We start from the raw sequence: 20,294 nt of genomic DNA, 5'->3' as shown, positions 1-20,294 counted from the left end.
TGGTATTAGCAGATACTATTGCACTTAAATGGTTAGCAAATCCCTGAGTACTATTAAAAATAAAGATTTAAAAAAAAATTTTTTTAAGGCTAGAAATAGGCAGAACTGTAGCTGGTTTCTAATATCCTTTTTTAGTCTAACATCTTCATATGTTACAAGCAATATGGCTTTCATCTTACTTTCATTTTTAAACTGGTAGGAATAAGAATCAAAGCAGCCACGAAAGGATAGGGAAGCACAATCTTCAAAGAACTCACAAACTACAGCCCAGCATGGCCTACATTTTTTATAGCCCTCACGGTAAGAAAGGTTTTTACATTTTTAACGGAGGAGGGGGAAGGAGAGGAGGAAGAGAAGAAAAAGAAGCGAAGAGACGTAGGTCAATGCGGCCAGCAAACAAAATATTTATTATCTGGTCCTTTACAGAAAATCTCTGCATACCTCTGCTCTATTCTTAAGCCAGAATTCAGGAACTTAATCTATACATTTCTTAATACACTAAATTTCACAAACAAACTAAAGAGTTCAATTGTTGGGCTGTCAGGAGCAGCTTTTCCCATCTCCCCCCGTGTCCATCTCCCTGCCCACAATCCCTCCACCAGCCACATCACAAATCTCCACCACTTTTCTTCTCGTAAGGAGCCCAACAGAAGAGTGATTTAATGCAAGTACCTGTTCTGGTTTTTCTGCCTCAGGCTTGAGCACCGGCTCCTCCACTTCTTCATCATATACACGCTAAATACAGAAGCAAATTCAGTTTGGAATGGTCAAAACAGCATTTGGAATCAATCACAATGTAAGAATTCAATACACAATTTAAAAAAGACAAAGATGGGGAAGAAATGATTATTTAACAAATGGCTGAGGCCGCTGGTCAAGGGTAAAAAGCAAAGAACAGTAGTCAACTCTGCCAAAATTAAGTTTAAAAAAAAAGACACAAATGACTAGGAAACGTGAGAAAAAAACCTTCAATCTCATTGTTGACCACAGTCACAAAAACAATAATAAACTGGTGTTCACACTTTCTTGTTTAATCTAATACTTAATGCTGACAGAGCAATGACACAGGTACTTAAATGTGAGGCTATGAGAATACCAAGTGGTAGAACTTACCTACTAGGTAACAAGAGCTTTAACATTTTGCACAGTGGAAACGGTAAAGGTAAGTTATTTTAATCCTGTTGCTTAAAATGGCTGCTAAATTTTTATTATTCCATTTATAAGAAAATAGATAGGCCAAGCCCACCAATGATTTGCCAGAAGGCCAGGCATGGGACTGACCCATACAGCTGGAGCAGGCAGCCTCTCTTTTCCAAAATAGATCTATCACTCTGGCAACTCATTGTAATTTCCTTTTTTAACTATATATTGTTGTTTAAACTTCCAAAGTAAAACATTCTCATTATAAATAGTGCAATGATGAAAATGTTCTGGAATTAGATATTGGTGATGGTTACAAAACTTTGTGAATACACTAACACTTGTTGACTTGTACACTTTTTAAAAGGGTGAACTTTATGGTATGTGAATTATAAGTCAATTAAAAATTAAAAAGTCAATATAAAGATATAAGTGAAAGAGATGTGTTTAAAAATTGTTCCATCCTTGCCTCCAACCAAACCCTCAGAATAAGCAATTTATGCTTGGTGTGTGCTCCTCTATGTTTCCCACATAGAAACATACACAAATATATACAGACATATGCACATATTCAGAGTTCTCCCACTCTTCCCTGCTTTTAAATAAAAATGCACTTATACTATACACATTCCTCTGCCCCACTTTTTCACTTGATATTTACATAAACCACTTTCTAGGTCAATGCAAATAGATTTGATTCAATCCTTTTTATACCTGCACAGTATTCTATGGTGTGAACTTGACTATGATTAATTCAATAATTCTCTATTAGGGAACATTAAGGAGATTTCCAGTTTTTGCTGTTGTAAATAAACTGCTGTAAACATATGCACATATACTAAATTCTTAGGCCCTGGATCTTTTATTTCTATAGGCTTCCCAAAAATAGGATTGCCAAGTCACAGGACAAAACTGTTTTTTAGGCTTAATAGCTACCTCCAGATTTCTGGCCACAAATGTGGAGCAACTCACACTGTCCCCACAACATATTCAAGCGCCCACTTCCCAGACCTTTGCCAGCAGTGGAACCATGTTACCTACCTTTTAAAAATATCTGCCAATCTGATTAGATAATGTTATTTTTATTTTATTTATTTATTTAGCGGTATGCGGGCCTCTCACTGTTGTGGCCTCTCCCGTTGCGGAGCACGGGCTCTGGACGCGCAGGCTCAGCGTCCGTGGCTCACGGGCCCAGCTGCTCCGCGGCATGCGGGATCTTCCCGGTCCAGGGCACGAACCCGTGTCCCCTGCATCGGCAGGTGGACTCTCAACCACTGCGCCACCAGGGAAGCCCAACAATGTTATTTTTAAACGTTCGTATCTTCTAACCCAAGAATTCTACTTCTTGAAATTTAGTTGCAAGAAAAATAAATACAAACAATAAGATGCTCATGGCATCAGATTTATACTGCAAAGTCACAAACACCAAATCTGTAATTCTATGCAATTCCAATCAAAGTGCTAATAGAATTTTCTGGGTAATTTAGCAAGATAATCCTCAAATTCACAGAGGAAAGAAAAAAGCCAAGGATAACCATGATAATTCTGAATAAAAAGAAGTCACAGGGATTTGCCCTATTAGGACTTACTAGAAATCTCTGGTATTTAAGATTGTGATACTGACTACGGCAGATAAACATAATAAAAGACAGAGGCAAGAGACAGACCCACAACTACATGTAAGCTTGATTTTATATTCACAAAAACACACATTCATACATCTAAGTCACTGAGGAAAAGAACTACACAATAAAAGTTATCTATATGCATTCATACACATAAGTCACTGAGGAAAAGAACTACACAATAAAAGTTATCCATATGCATTCATACACATAAGTCAGTGAGGAAAAGAACTACACAATAGGGCTTCCATGATGGGGAAGTGGTTAAGAATCCACCTGCTAGTGCAGGGGACACGGGTTCGAGCCCTGGTCCGGGAAGATCCCACATGCCACGGAACAACTACTGAGCCTGCGCTCTAGAGCCCGCGAGCCACAACTACTGAAGCCCGCGCGCCTAGAGCCCATGCTCCACAACAAGAGAAGCCACCGCAATGAAAAGCCTGTGCACCGCAACGAAGACTAGCCCCTGCTCGCCGCAACTAGAGAAAACCCATGTGCAGCAACGAAGACCCAATGCAGCCGAAAGATAAATTAATTAATTATTTTAAAAAAAGAACTACACAATAAAAGTTACTCATATGGAAATGAACCAAATGAAATCCCTACCTCATATTACGTATACCTGCACCAATATACATCCACACAGATATACTCTCCAGGTAACAAGAGTAAAAAGGCAGAGATACAAAGGAGCCCACACCGAAAATATTTAGAGTTAAGGGAAAAAATGGGAGTTGGTGCCTTTTAAGCAAATATGGCAAAATATTAAAATCTGTTAATGTAAGGTAGTGTATATTATTAGCATTTGTGGTTATTATCTGTTCTTTTCTAGACACATGAAATATTTTATTTAAAAAAATTGATGTCGGGAGATTGTTAAATGATAGGCACATAATGAAATAAAAACAATAAAAATTAAGTTCACAAAATCTTACAGATGTGTTAAAATGCTTATAAAATAATACACTAACATTAAAAAAATGCAGGCTGCCAATATATAGAAAAGGTTAAAGTTATATACATACATATATACTCTTAGAAAGAAATATGCCAAAATGTTCAGTGGCTGGGTAATTTGGGGTGGTGGAATTATAGTTGATTTCTGTAGTTTTAATTTTTTCACACTTAAATACTTTTTATATATGCCAATCTCTCCTACAGTGAGTGTTCATTACTTTTATAACGAGAAAGGAAAACACTTAAAGCCCAATGTCTGCATGGAAAATGGACTTGGAATATACATGTCAAAATGTTAAGAGGCTCTCCTTTGGCATCTGAAATTTCAGACGATGCTTCTTTTTCCATACTTAAAAAAAAATTGTTCTATAAAACCCAGAAATTTGGGGAGCAATTTTCAAAGGCAGGAAGAAATAAAGTAAATAAATCTTAAAATGGAGACTTTAAGACAAGGCAGCTACCAAGGTCACTTCAGACTTTAAATAGCGAGACCACTTAACCAAAAGGTTGAGCTTCATGCTGAGGTCTCAACAGCATTAACACCCTACTTTTTCTACTGCTTGTCATTAAAAACTACCTCACAAGAGATCAGCAGCCTGTGGAAAGCCAAACATGACATCTAAGAAACCAACCAGCAAATACATAAAACCCATGGGATCTTTCGAGGCTGGCCAGGACCATGCATCTCAAGTACTCAGTACACAGCAGGAAATCAATGCTAACTTCCTTCACCCTTACCAGTTTCACCCAACTCACAGCTTCATGGGTGTTTTGATCATTTTAAAATCAGGTAGCCATTCCCAGAACTGTTAAATATCTTTGATATTTCTCCTCAAAGCATCTTCTCCTCATTTGGGGAGATGAGGTAAGAGGTGAAGGTGGGGAATTAGAGAGAATGCTGACGAGGGGCTGAGATTTCTTAACATGTTATAAACAGCCCTGGTCCTTTTCACTTTTGTGATCTCTCATTCATTCATTCAAATATTCACTGAGTCCCTATATATCAGGCTCATGCTGAGCCCAAGGAATACAACATTTAGCAAAAATATGGGGGTTGATTTAGTAGCGGAGTTCAACACATCGAATCATATCAATAAATGTAAAATTACAATCATGGGAAGTGCTACTAAAGAAGTCATTAACTAGGTCACTTAATGTTTCAGGACAAAATTCCTAAATTAACAGATTAATGAAGCTTCAAGAATTGTACTCCCTCCAAATAACACACTGATGCACTGGCCACTGTTAATCAGCATTTATCCCCCTCAGAGTCCCCTCTTGAGCCTTTACTAAAGGCACTAATTTCTCTTGCCCTGGAAAGTCCTGATTGCTCTTTAGTTTCACTAACTGTAATGCAGTTTGCAATCTACTGGCTACCTCTAGGTCAATTACTAAAACCCAGAAACCTATGACTGTGCGTATCTTTCCAATAAACTACCATGAAACCAAATGGCACCGTCATTTAAGCCAGAATTGTAATACATGAGTACTGGCCAGGGTTTGAAGAAAACACATGCAAAGTCAAATCACTGCCAGATGTATTATCAGCAGGTAGTTTATTTCAGAGTTTTATTAAGCATTAGCCATACTCAACATCATCATGCTCTACCACAAATGGAAAAACATGTAACACATGGCATTATAGGGAGGTCTGGGAAGCAGTTTGATTTGGCAGTGGCAACAGGCACATCTAAAGGGGAATTTGGCTGCAGAATGGCAGGGGAAGAGGCATAAGGACTAAGGGGATGGAGAGATGGATGGAAAGTAGGGAATCCAAGAAGTGAACAGAAATAAAGAACTATTACTAAAAAATAATCAACAAAAACAAACAAAAAAACCACCCACAAAAACCAGATTATGGGAAACTGAGAAGCTAAGAAAACTTGGCCAGAAAAGAAGAGCTAGAGAAAAGAAAAAGAACTGAAGGTTATGATTCAGAAAAAGAAGCTTATGATGCCCCTCACCCCCAAAGTATCAGTCAGGTACCAATCCAATACCAATGTGGTACAGGCACATCAGGTACAAAAGAAGCCTCCCAATTCTATTCCTTGCCCAGTCTAGGGCTGCAACACTGACTGCAGAGAAGAGCTAAGCACCTGATCCAGCAAGAAAGGTACCGAATGAGAACAACAGGTATATTCAAAAGGACACGGAATTCAGCATGATGAAAAAGTGATGGGGCTGCATACGCCAGTAAAGTACAGATGAGAGTCCTGTAACTGCCTCTTCCAATAGGAAAGATGCTCAGGACCAAGCATGGACATTCTGTATAGACAACCAGAAAATGACTACAGAGTTGACGAGAATATTTGTTACATTTTAAACCTACTGGTAAAGAGATATTTAAGATATATCTTAAATAAGATATTTATTAAGATCTTTATTTTACACACAGCTTCCCCAAAAAGCCTAGTAGTTCAGGCATTTCAACCTGAACTACTAAAAATGTACAAACATGCTGCATAAGATACCTGCGTGACAATATTTAGTCTCTTCTTAACAATCCTAAATCGTGGGCTTTGTATAATCTTGCAATTTTTGAAATCTTTTTTTATTACTTTGCATCTAACAATCTCAGGAGATAGCCTACTTTACTAATTCTCTTTTCACAGATTAATTAACACTGATACTCAGAAAGTTAGCCGCCCTATGAGAAATACAGACCAGCTTAACTAAGCTTCCTCTCCATCCTCTGTTAACAATCTCCCCTACAGTCACTGGGCTCCAGCCACACTTGCTTCCTTTTTATTCTGGAATTACACTATTATGGAAGATTGTTATTTTCTCTAAGGAGGGGATCTGTCTAATTTATCTACGTATTCCTAGAACCTAGCACCTAGAAATTTGATAAATACATAGACAAAATAGCACTTGGGTTAAAGCTCAATAATCTTTTAGAGCTGATTCTATGGCATAGGTTCAGCCATCATAACAAAACGTTAGTTGAGAATATTCCAAGTAGACACACACATGCCTTTAATGTAACTTATCAGGACATAATGGATACAATCAATAACCTGATGGTGTCCAGAGGATCAGACCAGGTGTATGGCTTTCCTTACAGAGCATGCTCATAACAAAACTTGTTGGAGTGCCATGCAATTCAGCAGTCTACACCAAAACTAAAAATCAATGAAAACACTGGAATATGAAGAAGTTTTATCGTTAGGTTTTTTCAAAGGCTTGAAAAAAAATAAACTTTACTAATAAAAAGGGGGGGCATCAATCAGCAAGAACTACTACTTCACCAAAATTTTAGAGAACCTAATAATGGGTCACTTAGTATCACAGTGACTCTTGCTCCTTCTAAGAGTATTATTTTTTTATAAGTCTGATGTAACTAAGTAACTCACGTTCTCAATGAACTGGGTATTAGACAGCATAAGGAAGTCATTGAAGACATTATGTAGTCGACAATCTGTGGCTTTAGTTTCCCGAATTAGTCCATCCACTTGTTTCTTGATTTCATGGGTCCTAGAGATAGTCTGTTGTGAGAATTCCTGTAGAAACTGTAGTAACTATTTAAAAAACAAACATACAGTAGTATCAATATTATATGCACCTATTCTGCATGTCAAAACAGAAAAGAACCCATTTCCTTTCGCCTGGGTGTGTGTGTGCGCCCGTGTGCTGGAATGTAAAAGGGATGCTGCTTTTGACAGTACAAAGACCAAGTAGCATCAAAAAACATTTAAAAAGCTCATCAGAACAGTCTCAATGAGTCAATGGATATTTGCTATATCGTTTCTGGAGGAATTTAAAAGTCCTGTTTGGTTGTCATTCTGCAGGGATCAGAGACAAAGGGAAAAATAACAAACCACTACTCTTACCCCAAAATCCTATTCAAATGGAACTTTGGAATCACAGTTCTGAGCTTATTGGGCACCCGGCCTAAATAGTCCCACTCAAGGATATCCATATACTGGTTTGTCTACCGCTCCACTCAGTCCAGGTCCCAACATGGAATAGCCTAACTAGTACCATGTAAGCCTGCGAGGTGGCGGAAGCCGATCCCCGCTCAGGGTGGAGTTGGACGCCTGGCTAGAAAACCCAAACAAGGAAGGGCCGCAGTCCAGGTGGGAGCACTGAGAGGGCTAAGATCAACCACCCCGCCTCCGCCCAAGCGCCTGGGGACTATCACCCGGGAGTTTTCGAGGACGAGAAGGGGCGTTATTGAGTCAATGAGAGGCAACAGGATCGACTGGGTGGAGGGGCACTGGGGGCTTCCGGGGTACCGCTCGCAGGCCGCGCATCACGCCAGAAGGCCCGCCCTCCCCTCCGGTCCCTGGGGCCCGCCTCTCACGCCGGCGTCGGCTGCCAGCGACCAGCTCTGGCTGCTCCTGCGGATCTCCTCCACCGACCAGGGCCGCTCCCACACGGGCTCGGACACCGGCGGCCGCTCCTGGTCGGGGGTGGTCCCGTTAATCTGCAGCGGGAAGGACGAGAAGAGGGGCTGAGCTCCGGGGAGGCGGCGGTCAGGGCCAAACCCGAACCCGAACCCCCGCCCTCACCATCCTGGCCGTGCAGTTCGGTGGGCTCAGGGAGCCGCTGGACCGCACCCGCTAAGCCCCGAAAGTCTCCGGATGCTAGCGGTGCGGCCCTGGCACGTGACCGGCCTCACGTGACCAGAGAGCAGGTGACCTGCGCCTCATGTGACCGGATGCGGGGCTGCGCGGAAGGAGGCCGGGCGGCTCTCTGAGGTACGCGAGTTAGAAGAGCCCTGCAGTCCCATGGGTGGACTTACGGATTATCATACTAAGTGAAGTAAGTCAGAAGGCAAATATTATATGATATCACATATTTGGAATCTAAAATATGACACAAATGAACTATCTGTGAAACAGACTAACAGATACAGAGAACAGACTTGTGGTTGCCAAGGGGAAGGGAGGGTGGGGGAGGGATGGATTGGGAGTTTGGGGTTAGCAGATGCAAACTATTACATACAGAATGGATGAATAAGGTCCTACTGTATAGTACAGACAACTATATTCAATATCCTGTGGTAAGTCATAATGGAAAAGAATATGAGAAAAAGTTTATATATGTATAACTGAGTCACTTTGCTATACAGAAGAAATTAAAACAACGTTGTAAATCAACTATACTTAAATAAAATAAATTTTTAAAAAATTATTTCACTAAAAAAAAGAGAGCAAGGGTGAAGACGCCAGGGGGCGCTGAAGGGGTGGGTCGGCTGGGTTGCGCTTCAGCCGGAGGGCGCAGGAGGAGGCGCGTGGTTAGCCCCGGAAGCACGCAGGCAGCCAGGTGTGTTTAGAGAGAGGAGCCAAAAGGAGGTGTGGGAGAACAAGCCGAGGGGCCTTAAACAACCGGCGATGTGGAGGGAGGAAGAGCTCGCCGCCGCTCCTCTTCCTTGCTGAGTCTCCTCTGCCTGTCTGGGGGTCAGCCCAGATTTTCTGGAGATTGATGTATCTGGCTGTCATCGTACTTTAACGACATGCTCGGTTTCAGCTAACTGTGTAGGGCCTCCTTAAACATCCTTTACTCCCTCTGCATTGCTCTCAGAATCAAGTCCAAACTTCTCATATGACAGGCAAAAGCCATTTGTAATCTGATCCCTGCATGTGACTCCATCCTCAACATTCCCAGCTTCCCATGAGCGCTCAGTGATCTACCTATTCCACCTCACACTTCTTTGAAGGCCCCTCAGCAGAGTTCTTCTTCTTCCACACCAACTTGCTTTTTAAAATGAAGATTCCAATTTTGGTTAGTTAGGCTATTAGTTAGGCACTAGTTAGGCTATCCCATGTTGGGACCTGGACTGAGTGGAGCGGTAGACAAACTGGTATATGGATATCCTTGAGTGGGACTCTTTAGGCCGGGGGCCCAATAAGCTCAGATCTGTGATTCCAAAGTTCCATTTGAATAGGATTTTGGGGTAAGAGTAGTGGTTTGTTATTTTTCCCTTTGTATTAGATACCCTTTGTATGCTGTCTAATACCCTTTCCATTCCTGTGTGCCCAAGTTATTTAATCCCTGTGAGTTTTCCTCAGTGAAAGGAAGTTACATGTCTTGCAGGGATGTGGTGTTAAATGTGATAATATTTGTAAAATAGCACGGTGCCTGTCATACTGTGAGCATTGAACATAGATCCTACCACTTCCCCTATGACCTTTGTTTATCAAACTCTTGGACTTTGTTTTGCTTCTGTCTCTTTACTGAAGACTTCCCTGGTTACCCCAAGGATAGTTTTAAGTGCTCCCCCCTCAGTTATTTTCTACATGCTTGTACAAATATTCATCATAAAGTATCACATTATATTATAGTTTATTTATAATGTCTCCTCTTTAATAACAATACCTAACATTTATGAAGTGCTCAGCAGTTACCACTTTATACATGTTAATTCATTTAATTCTCACAATGACTTTGTGAGGCGGGTAGTCTTATGCTCATTTTATAGTTGAGGAAACTGAGGCACAGGGAGGATAAGTAACTTACTCAGGGTTAGACAGCCAGTAAAGGAGCAGAGCCAGGAACCCACACCATTAGCCATTATGTTACTCTATAGCTAGTAGTTTCTTGAAGGAACTTCAGTTTTAAATTGCAGTCTACCAACCTCCTGGCCATTCCCATACATTCATTTAAAATATTTTTAAATAAAACCACTTAAGAACTTGGTTGGTAAAATTGAGGTGAGCCAGTTACCAAACTTACATCTTATATAACATCATCATGGTCAACTTCAGTGACCATGTGGATGACCCTGGCCTCAATGTGCCTTAATAACCTTAATCTACATTCCAATTCTCAAAGTCCGTGGATTACCCACACCCTGGACCTTAGCAGCTGAAACTTTCTGACTTTTAAATCTGGACTGCAATAGAGCAGCCTCTTAAACTTCCAAGTCTCTCTCTTATTCCCTGGTCTGTTCTCAACTAACCCAAGCCTCAGTGTCTCAGTGCCCCTCCTCCCCATTTCGCCGTCTTAGCTTCATTTCCTAGCTTGTCCTGCCTGCAGCCCATGATATTAGCTTTTAACTTCTCTTGACAGCCCTTTAATATCCCCACCTTATGTTTCTGACACATGGTCTCTGCTAACTCCTAGCTTTGAATCAATCCAACTATGCCCTTTCTCCTTTCCTACACCTAGGTTACTCAAGGAAATCACTGCGATTTCATATTCTACAAACTTAGCTGGCCCCTCAGCACTGACTGGCAGTCCTTTTACTTATACTTTCTCTATGTCCTTATCCTTGATTAGATCCCTTCCATAACTTTACCATGTGGTTCAAAGTATCCATCCTATTTGCCTCTGCTAGAGAAAACGGACTTCTCACCTCAATTTAAAATGTTTCTATGTCTACACCTTCTGTATCTCATACAGTTCTTTCTTTGCACACAACATAATTTGACTGGCAAACTCAAACAAACCAGAATTTGGGGGAAAGATACTGCAAAGCTCACAGAACTTAAGGAAAGCAAGCAGACACTGGTCTTGAGAAGAGCATAAAGCAGAGGAACCTAGGGCAGTCTCCTCTGAGCCCCTGCCACTAGAAGGACTCAGTTCCAGTCACTTCTCTTCTTGGTTTTCTCCTCTGAATTTCACATTCCTGAGGTAAATAGAATCTCATTAGCTTCCCTTGGGTCATATTCCCACTCCCCTAATTGGCTTTTCTACCAAGACCACATAGAATGGACAGAAATGGTCCCCAAACAAAAAGTTGGGACTGTTACCAAAAGCAGAAAGAAGGGATGCTAGGCAAACAAAAACAGCAGGCTACATGCTGCCTCCACTCCTTTCTTTCAGTCTCTGGAAGAGTCATCCCCCCTTTCGCCCAAGGCCAGTGACCACTTTGTTCTTGATTGAGCCTTTCCTGCTTCTCCTGGAATGGTGCTGTTTTGAACTCCCCTTCCTGTGTGTTCAATCTTACTCTCTTTACTAGTATTCCTTCAAATGTTTTTGAGTCATGCTTTGTATTGAATTTGTTCATGTTAAAGAGATCTTGCACTGCAATAACCATGCCTGAGAATTCAGATAAATCTACCTGTCATACTGGTCATTCTCTTGCTATACTTACATGATTAAAACTGTCAACCAGTGAAAATCCTAGAGGACTTTCCTGCCATGGTATTTGTGAAGTCAACTGTATCAGGGGAGATCCCAGGCCTAGAGCCTTAATCTGAGCTTCTCTGAGCTTAATCTTAGTTTCTGTGCCCAGGTGTCTGCCAGGGATCTTGTTAAAAAGCAGATTCTAAATGAATAGGTCTGAGATGAGGCCTGAGACACTGCATTTCTGACAAGCTCCCAGGTGATGCCCAGGCTTCTGAAATTAAAGAATGTAGGGATAAAGAGCCAGGCTGTGTTCCCTCGTGAGCAGTGCAGCTCCATGGTGCCAACCTTGACAGCCAGTGTGTCTCTTTGTCATATGGAAAATGACTAAGAAAGAGCTGTCATAGTGGAGAGAGGTCAGGACTTGACAGCCAGTGTGTCTCTTTGTCATATGGAAAATGACTAAGAAAGAGCTGTCATAGTGGAGAGAGGTCAGGACTTGCTTCTGGAGGCCCCCACGGAGGCAGGGAACTGGGCCCCACAAATTATGTAGTGGATCCTTGCTGGGAGCAGGGTGTATTGGGGCCAAACTCCTTGGGTGGTAATGGAAGAAAAGTGCTTAGGCTTAGAAACTGAAGTAGCCCTCTCTTGGACTGTTGGCTTTAGGGAGGCTCAGACTCATCAGGACTCCCCACAGTTTCCTTGCAACATCCTGGGCTAATGGACCACAGGGGAGAAGATGAGGGGTCTGCCCAGACATTGTCCCAGGCACCTAGCCAACGCTAGCTGAGGGAACCAAGCATTAATGATGATTATACACCAGCTACTTCCAGATTCTAATCAATCAAGTAACCAATCAACCACTGCATTAGGAACTTCAAAGGAGAGAAAGAAATAGAAAGATAGAAGGAACCAGTGGTACAATACGATTGGCAATACTATAGGAATTCAATATTGTAAATTCCAAATGGATCCTGCAGATTATAACTTACTACTGGGGTTTCAGAGTATGGAGAAAGTTCTGAGGGCCATGGGGGTCAGAGAGGAAGAGAGGAAACACACTGGACTTTGCAGTGTGGAATTTGGAGAACCAGAAAGAATTGTTGTTTTTTTACTTCTACAACAACATCATTATAGAAGAGCTCTAATTAAATATTTCCACGTTGGTTTGAAATAAGGGAGAAATTTAAAATAGCAAAATGCATAAGCCTGAGACTAATCGGTGACATAAAGAGTTGTTCTGGCTGTGTCTCCAACTTCTCATTGCCAAAGAGGAGAAGGTTCCTCCTTTTCTTGATGTTACACATTAGAGCTCAGAAAGTGGATAGCTCAAGGGAGGTCACAAAAAAGCTTTAATAGTTTAGAAGCTGTAGGGTTCATTGTGTCCCTGAAACCTTACCTGAAGTATAATTTTTCCAGTGTACTTACATAAAAGACGACTTCCCAGCACACACGCGCGCGTACACACACACACACACAGCTTCACTTAGCGGGGTGTTGGTAACCTTCTTATTCAAGAGTGGGTGCTACCATCCTTACTCCACAGCTGGATATGGCAGCCCCGTTTCCTTCCTTAGATTCCAGCATCTGGGGAGTACTGTGGGGTAGAAGGGAGGGAGAAGAGAGGTCATAAATCCTGTTGTGCAAGGGTTGGTAAACCACTTGTGCCTACTCAGCCCGTTCCCTGAATGCCTAGATAGCTAGGTTAGCAAATCTGCCATTTGTGCAAAGGCAGGCACATCCAGAGGAAAAAAAAACTGTAATCAAACTCATTCAACAAATAATACACAAATATTTCTTTGAAAGTAAAATCAGACTTTACAAAGAAGACTAAAGCCCTTGCATCTACCCCACCCCAACTCTCCCCACAAGCCAACACATACCACTCACTCCACTCTTCATCTCATCTCATCCACTCAGAGGAGATCTTAACTCTGAGTCTGATGTTTAAGCCTTCAGAGCTTCTTCTAGGTGTTTATGTACATGTGTCTGTCTGTCTGTCTGTCTACACACACAGTATTTATTTATGTGCTTTTACATGTATAAACTAATTCTGTACCTTTCATTCTGTGTATTTTTAAATATTCACAATATGCCTGTCCATATTATCACAAATGAATCTAAATTATTCTTTTTAACGACTGCAAAGTATTCTGCAGTATGAACATGCTATGGCTTATTTAGTTGTTCTCCCAATTACGGGAAACATTTAGGTTCTTTCCAATATCTCATTGTTATAAGCCATGCTGCTAGAATATCCTTGACTATACTTCCTTGCACCTGTATGCAAATGTTTTGGTTTTAATAGAGATGATAAATTGTTCTCCAGATTGTGCCAGTAATACACTCCCAATGGTGGGCTATGAGGGTAACTGCTTGCCCAACTTCCTAACTAACACGTGCTATTACCAAAATTAAAAGTATTTGCCAATCTGGGCAGTAAAGATGGCATCTCAATGCCATATATTTGTATTTCCTTGATAACTGGTGAGATTGAACATCTTTTCTTAAGCTTATTGGCAATTTTAATTTTCCTCGAATGGTGTTTTCACATGAATCTCCCATTTTTTATTCACTTAAATCTTTTTTCCTATTATAGTCAATCATTTGTTTGGATTTAACCGTATTACCTTACTTTGTGTGTTCTATTTCCTATGGTCTCTTTGTTTCTTTTTTCTCCCCATTCCTGATATCTGTTGGGTTGATTGAATTTTCTTTGTTGCATTTCTTTTCTTCTGTTGGTGTGAAATTTATACATTCTATTCCTTTTTTTCTAATGGTTACTCTTAATTTTTTATACCCACACATAAAGTTATACTTGCCTAACAAAATCTAAAAGTAATCAGTATGTATATACTCTTCCTAAACAGGAGAAGACATTTTCACTTCCTTCTGCTGTTTCCCTTCTCCCCAACTCCCCTGTTCATATCATCCAGAATTCTAATTCTAAATTGTTTTAAACATGTTTGGCAATTAATACTAATTTAGTCTTAAGCTATAGGATTGACTGAATTGTGCAAGATTACTTGGCTAAGATTACTTTTTTTCATACTGCTTTTCCCTCTGTATTCCTTCAGCCTTTTTTGTATGTAGGCGTACATCTTAAGTAGTTCTTTCAGTGGGAATCTGTTGGTGCTAAACGTTCTTAAATGCTGAATACTTAAAATATGCCTTCGTTTCGCCTGTGCTTTAAAGTGATACTGTAGCTGAGTGTAGAATTCTAAAATGACAGTTATTTTCCAACAGCTCATTGAAGATATCATCTCATTGTCTTCCTGGTGTGTTGCTAATGAAATTTACAATGAAAATCTGATCCTTATTTCTTTAAAGCTAAACTATCTTTCTGCTATGGTAACTTTTTGCATTTTTTTCTTTATTTTGATGTTCTGAAATTTCTTAGCTTTCTTCACTTCTGGGGAATGCTTAGCCATTGATTAAATACTACCTCCTCCTTTCTCTCTATATTCTCCCTCTGGAATTCCTAAATGAAGGGTAAAATGTCCTTATCCATTCTTTATGTCTCTAAACTTTCTCATCTTCTTTTTTTCTTTGTTCTATTCTATAAGACCCCGTAAACTTAATCCCCAGCTTGCTAATTCACACAGTGTGTCTGTTCTGTTACTCAGACTATCTTTTGAGGTTTTTCTTTTCAACAATTTGGGCTTTAATTTTCAAGATTTCTAATTGGTTCTTTTTCATAATTCTTTGGTATTATTTTGCTTTATGTTGCTGAATATACTAAATGAATTTGTTTTAATTGATCTATTGATCACATATAAGATCTTCCATTTGCTAGTTTTTAGATAGTTTGTTATCTATCTTCCATGGCAGTGGCATTCCTCGGACACTAGCACTTCTTGACTGTACACTAATTTTCTGGTTTAGAATTCTCCCACCTGATTCAGGATTCAGCAGAATTCCTATGTGGGTGTAAACTTAGGTTACCTGGGGGCTTGGCTTCTCCCATGGTTTCATATCAATTTCTTTCTTTGGGGGGGCTACATTGTTTGTTTCTGTACTCTCAAGCAATCCCCCTTCATGATTTCAAGCCCAGACATGAAGTCAACAATTTATTTCTTATATCTGTTGTATCATTTATAAGGATACAGCATGGAGGGGAGTAACTTTCAGACTGTTTTAATTGCATAATCTTAAATCCCTAAATTACACTTTTTAAAAAATCTCAGCAAAAGTTTTGTTCTTTACTTAGGAGAGTAGAAAATGTCAGACACAGGCTCAAAGTAGGTTTGTGTGTGTGTGTGCACTCATACACATGCTATGACATTTGAACTTGCTTTTACAATGTATTGCAATAATGTTTTAGTGTCTGCACTAAAGAGTTCAGTTTAACTTAAATATATGTCAACCTGGAATCTCCTGTTTAAAAAAAAAAGGAGGGTTAATATCTGTAGGGAGGACCTTGAAAGAGTAGCTGACAAATATTTATAAATCTCATGATAATCTGCTGTTTTTTTTGTTTTATAAATTTATTTGTATTTATTTTTTGCTCTATTGGGTCTTCGTTGCTGTGCGCGGGCTTTCTCTAGTTGTGGTGAGCGGGGGGCTACTCTTCGTTGCAGTGCACGGGCTTCTCGTTGTCGTGGCTTCTCTTGTTGCAGAGCACGGCCTCTAGGCAAGTGGGCTTCAGTAGTTGTGGCACGTGGGCTCAGTAGTTGCAGCTCGTGGGCTTTAGAGCGCAGGCTCAGTAGTTGTGGCGCACGGGCTTAGTTGCTCCGCAGCTTGTGGGATATTCCTGGGCCAGGGATCGAACCCGTGTCCCCTGCATTGGCAGCCAGATTCTTAACCACTGTGCCATCAGGGAAGGCCAATCTGCTTGTTTTTTTGATATGCATATTGTTGCTCAGTCCAACCTAAAATAAAATTCACAGAGCTGGTTCAGATATCTCCTTCCTAGTCTTTCATTACAATCTGCAACAAGAATGGGGACTTTCTCCTCTGAGGCTTGGGTTTAACACTTAAACCACCAGGCAGGTGCCAGTGGGAAATATCCTCTCTGCCTTGGCTATAAATCTTGAGTCCTCTGGCAAAAGGCCACAGGATGATAACATGATGCTTCGAAAAGAGATGCACTTCCTTTGTAACTGGGACTGACTCTGCAGTTTTCTTCAATGAAATTTTTCTTTATTGAATGTAAGAAATAGAGGTCATTTTATGAATGTCTGTGCTTCTAAGGTTTGGAAAGGAGTCTTTTAAAAAAATTGTTTGAAGTATAATCGACATATCACATTATATTAGTTTCAAGTGTACAACATAATGATTTGATATTCATGTATATTGCAAAATGGATCGCCACTGCAGGTCAGCTTAACATCCATCACCACACATAGTTACAAATTTTTTCCATGTGATGAGAACTTTTAAGATTACTCTCTTGGCAACCTTCAAATATAAAATAAGTATTATTAATTATAGTCACCATGCTGTAAATTACATCCCCATGACTTATTTATTTTATAACTGGAAGTCTGTACCTTTTGACCTCCTTCACCCATTTCTCACATCCCCCAGCCCCCGCCTGTGGCAACCACCAATCTCTTCTCTGTATGTCCGAGTTCATTTTGAGGAGTGTTGTTTGCTTGCTTGGTTTTGTCTTTGATTTTATATTCCACATTTAATTGACAGCATATGATATATGTCTTCCTGGAGAGGAAGCTTTATAACCTATTCTGACCCTAGGGAGATAAAAACATCTGTGTTTCTTTTTTTGTTGTCTCTTGCTTCCTTTTATCTCTTTCTTGATCTGTGAATACTATGCCACCTTTATCTTCTTTTTCTTGTCTTCTCCTTTGCCATCCTGGCCCAAGTTCTCATCTCTTTGGCCTTTGCTTCTTCTCATTTACTGACCATATGTGAACCAGAAAAATAATTATAAAAATGATTTGTTGTTTTAGCTAATATAAATGTATTATCCCTGTGTTCATTGCCAAGCCAGTGAGTAAGAATTTTTACCATTCCTTCACTGAAAAAAAACCCCAAAAAACAAAAACACTCTGCCCAAACTAACAGAATTATTATTGTTTTTTGGGGGGGGGGATTATAATATACCTACAGAAAAGAGCACCTATTGTAGCTATACAGCTCAGCTAATTTTCACAAATGGAACAAAGTCATATAACCGGTACTTAGATCAAGAAACAGAACATTACATACACCCCAGGAGCCCCATTTCTGTCCCCATCCAGCTCTACCCAGGCTTCTAATAGCATAGATTAATTCTAGCTATTTTTGTGCTTTATATCAGTGGAATGAAATGTCCTAGTTTCAATTCCCTTAGGAGCTGACCTTGCAACAAGGACTTTAGAGCAGGTAGTTTATTGGGGAGGTAGAGTGAACACTGGGCAGGGAGTGAGGAAACAGAGAATGGAAGGCAGCAGCCAATAAAGGACGTATTAAGAATCAAGCTATCGCAGTGAGTGACTGGAGCCTTCTACTGTAGGGAGTCTTTGGAAGGCACCACAAAACACACTACTCAGAATTCTCTCTCTCTGTGGGGGAGGAGAGAGCTGGTATATTCATATAGCCAATTATTATTTGTCCCTCTAATGCCTTTTCCTGCCCCAGCATCCCACCTAACAGCTCACATTGCATTCGGTTGTTGTGTCTCTTTAGGCTCCTTTAATCTGGGATGGTTCCTTAGTCTTGTTATTTTTTAAATTTTCCTTTCATGAACTTGATACTTTTGGAAAGTACTGGCCAGTCATTTTGTAGAATGTCCCCATTCTACAAAATTTAGGTTTGTCTGCATTACTCCTCATTTTAAGGTAAAGAAACTGAGGCACAGAGAGGGTAAATAACTTGCTCAAGGTCACACAGCTCACAAATAATAGAGCCAGTACTTGAATCTAGACCATCTGGCTCCAGGGTGCTGGTTCTTAACAACTAAGCAATGGTGAATTCTTAGACCATTTAACTGAACTATTTTATGTTGCAAAGTGATAATACCGTTCTTATCTAGAAAAAAGTTATCATTTTTGCATATATTAGAAAATAAATATCGATAAAGCAATGAGTATTTAAGAACCGCAACAGTGCACAATTGTGTACTAAGTACTCAGAGTACAGAGTAATCATGAGCTTAGCACTGGACTGCAGTAAACCACCATCTAATAAATGATTGTGTGATCTAAATTCACAATATAGTGTGATTCGTGATGCTACAAAATTTGTTTTAGAATTAATGCTTAGTATATTCTAATAACTCACTATTTTAATAAAAATACTACATGCTTTGTGTAAAAATAAAAACTACATGCAAAAATTTCACTTATGGAGAGAACAGATTTTTTGTGCCTCAGTTTTCTCATCTGTAAAAAGGACAATAATCCCTATTTCACAGGGTTATGTACAATTAACGAGATAATACATGCAGAGCACTTAGAAATGCTTGGCACATAGAAAACACTCAAGAAGAATGTGTGTCCTTAAGGTCATGCATGAAAAACCCACAGCTAAAATCATACTCAATGATGAAACACTGAAAGCTTTCCCCCAAGATCAGGAACAAGACAAGCATGTCCACTCTTGCCACTTCTGTTCATCATAGTAATAGAAGTTCTAGACAGAGTAATTAGGCAATAAAAAGAAATAAAAGGCATCCAAAATGTAAAGGAAGATGTAAAACTATCCCTGCAGATGACATGATCTTATATATAGTGATGGGGTTCTGGATACACTACCCCAGAATGTGGCACTGTGGCATATGGAAGCTGAAGGATTTTGAGAAAACAGCAGAAGCAAGGTCACTCAGACATTTACCCCCTTGCCCTTCTCCCCTGAAACAGATTATAAAACTCTCAAATTTGCCCTTCCTATACCTGGAGAAAAGAGTATCTTAATCTCTGAAGACCAAAGGATGCCAAGAAGAATCCTAACAGAGAGGCCTTGCTAAGTTTCCTCCAATTACCTCATATGCCTTAAACTATCCTTTTCCTCCATGACTGTCCACTCTTGATTAAACCTGGTATAAATATACTCAAGTCGAACTGTTTCTTTGGGTATTTATTTCCTTGTAAAGTCTCCTGTATCACATAAAACTTATACTAAATGAATTTATATATGCTTTTCTCCTGTTAATCTGTTTTTGTTAGTTTGTTTTTTGTGGGTTTTTTTTGCGATACGTGGGCCTCTTACTGTTGTGGCCTCTCCCGTTGCACAGGCTCCGGACGTGCAGGCTCAGCGGCCATGGCTCACGGGCCCAGCTGCTCCACGGCATGTGGAATCTTCCCGGACCGGGGCACGAACCCGTGTCGCCTGCATCGGCAGGCGGACTCTCAACCACTGCTCCACCAGGGAAGCCCCCTAGTGTCTACTTTTTAAAACATGTTCACCAGTACCTGATTCCTATTTTTGCTAAGTGTTCCCCATCTGACAGAGCAATAGATATCAAGTGGACCAAATGTATGCTAGTATTCCTTTTATCCCTTCCAAGTTTTTTTTTTTAATTTTGAAAAATATCAAATATATATCATCTAGATTCACTAGTTGTTAATATTTTGCCACAGTTACTTTGTGTCTCTGTCTCTATTTTTCAGAAGCAAT

At 40.2% G+C, this 20,294-nt stretch overlaps 1 protein-coding gene across 18 annotated transcripts in view; it reads right to left on the bottom strand.

Moving 5' to 3' along the window:
* Positions 1–8,346, bottom strand: part of WASHC2A (WASH complex subunit 2A) — a 56,154-nt gene extending 47,808 nt beyond the window's left edge. For 14 of the 18 annotated variants that reach the window (XM_022564464.3, XM_089897830.1, XM_022564463.3 and 11 more), the window contains exons 1-4: positions 8,234–8,346; positions 8,026–8,148; positions 7,076–7,240; positions 673–735 (exon numbers count right to left, since the gene is read on the bottom strand). In XM_022564464.3, the coding sequence (XP_022420172.2) occupies positions 673–735; positions 7,076–7,240; positions 8,026–8,148; positions 8,234–8,236 (354 nt within the window). In that variant the 5' untranslated portion in view covers positions 8,237–8,346. Of the gene's footprint in view, positions 1–672; positions 736–7,075; positions 7,241–8,025; positions 8,214–8,233 lie in introns of those variants that run through there. The other 4 variants (XM_022564458.3, XM_022564459.3, XM_022564465.3 and 1 more) reach the window with 2 other exon arrangements.
* Positions 8,347–20,294: the final 11,948 nt, after the last annotated feature.

Source organism: Delphinapterus leucas, chromosome 16 (assembly GCF_059928025.1).
Source record: "Delphinapterus leucas isolate spDelLeu-1000000601 "Yukka" chromosome 16, BTC_Dleu_Yukka2, whole genome shotgun sequence".
Taxonomy (NCBI): domain Eukaryota; kingdom Metazoa; phylum Chordata; class Mammalia; order Artiodactyla; family Monodontidae; genus Delphinapterus; species Delphinapterus leucas.
Note: the sequence above shows the minus strand (reverse complement) of the source record. Positions and strands in the feature narration are given on the sequence as shown.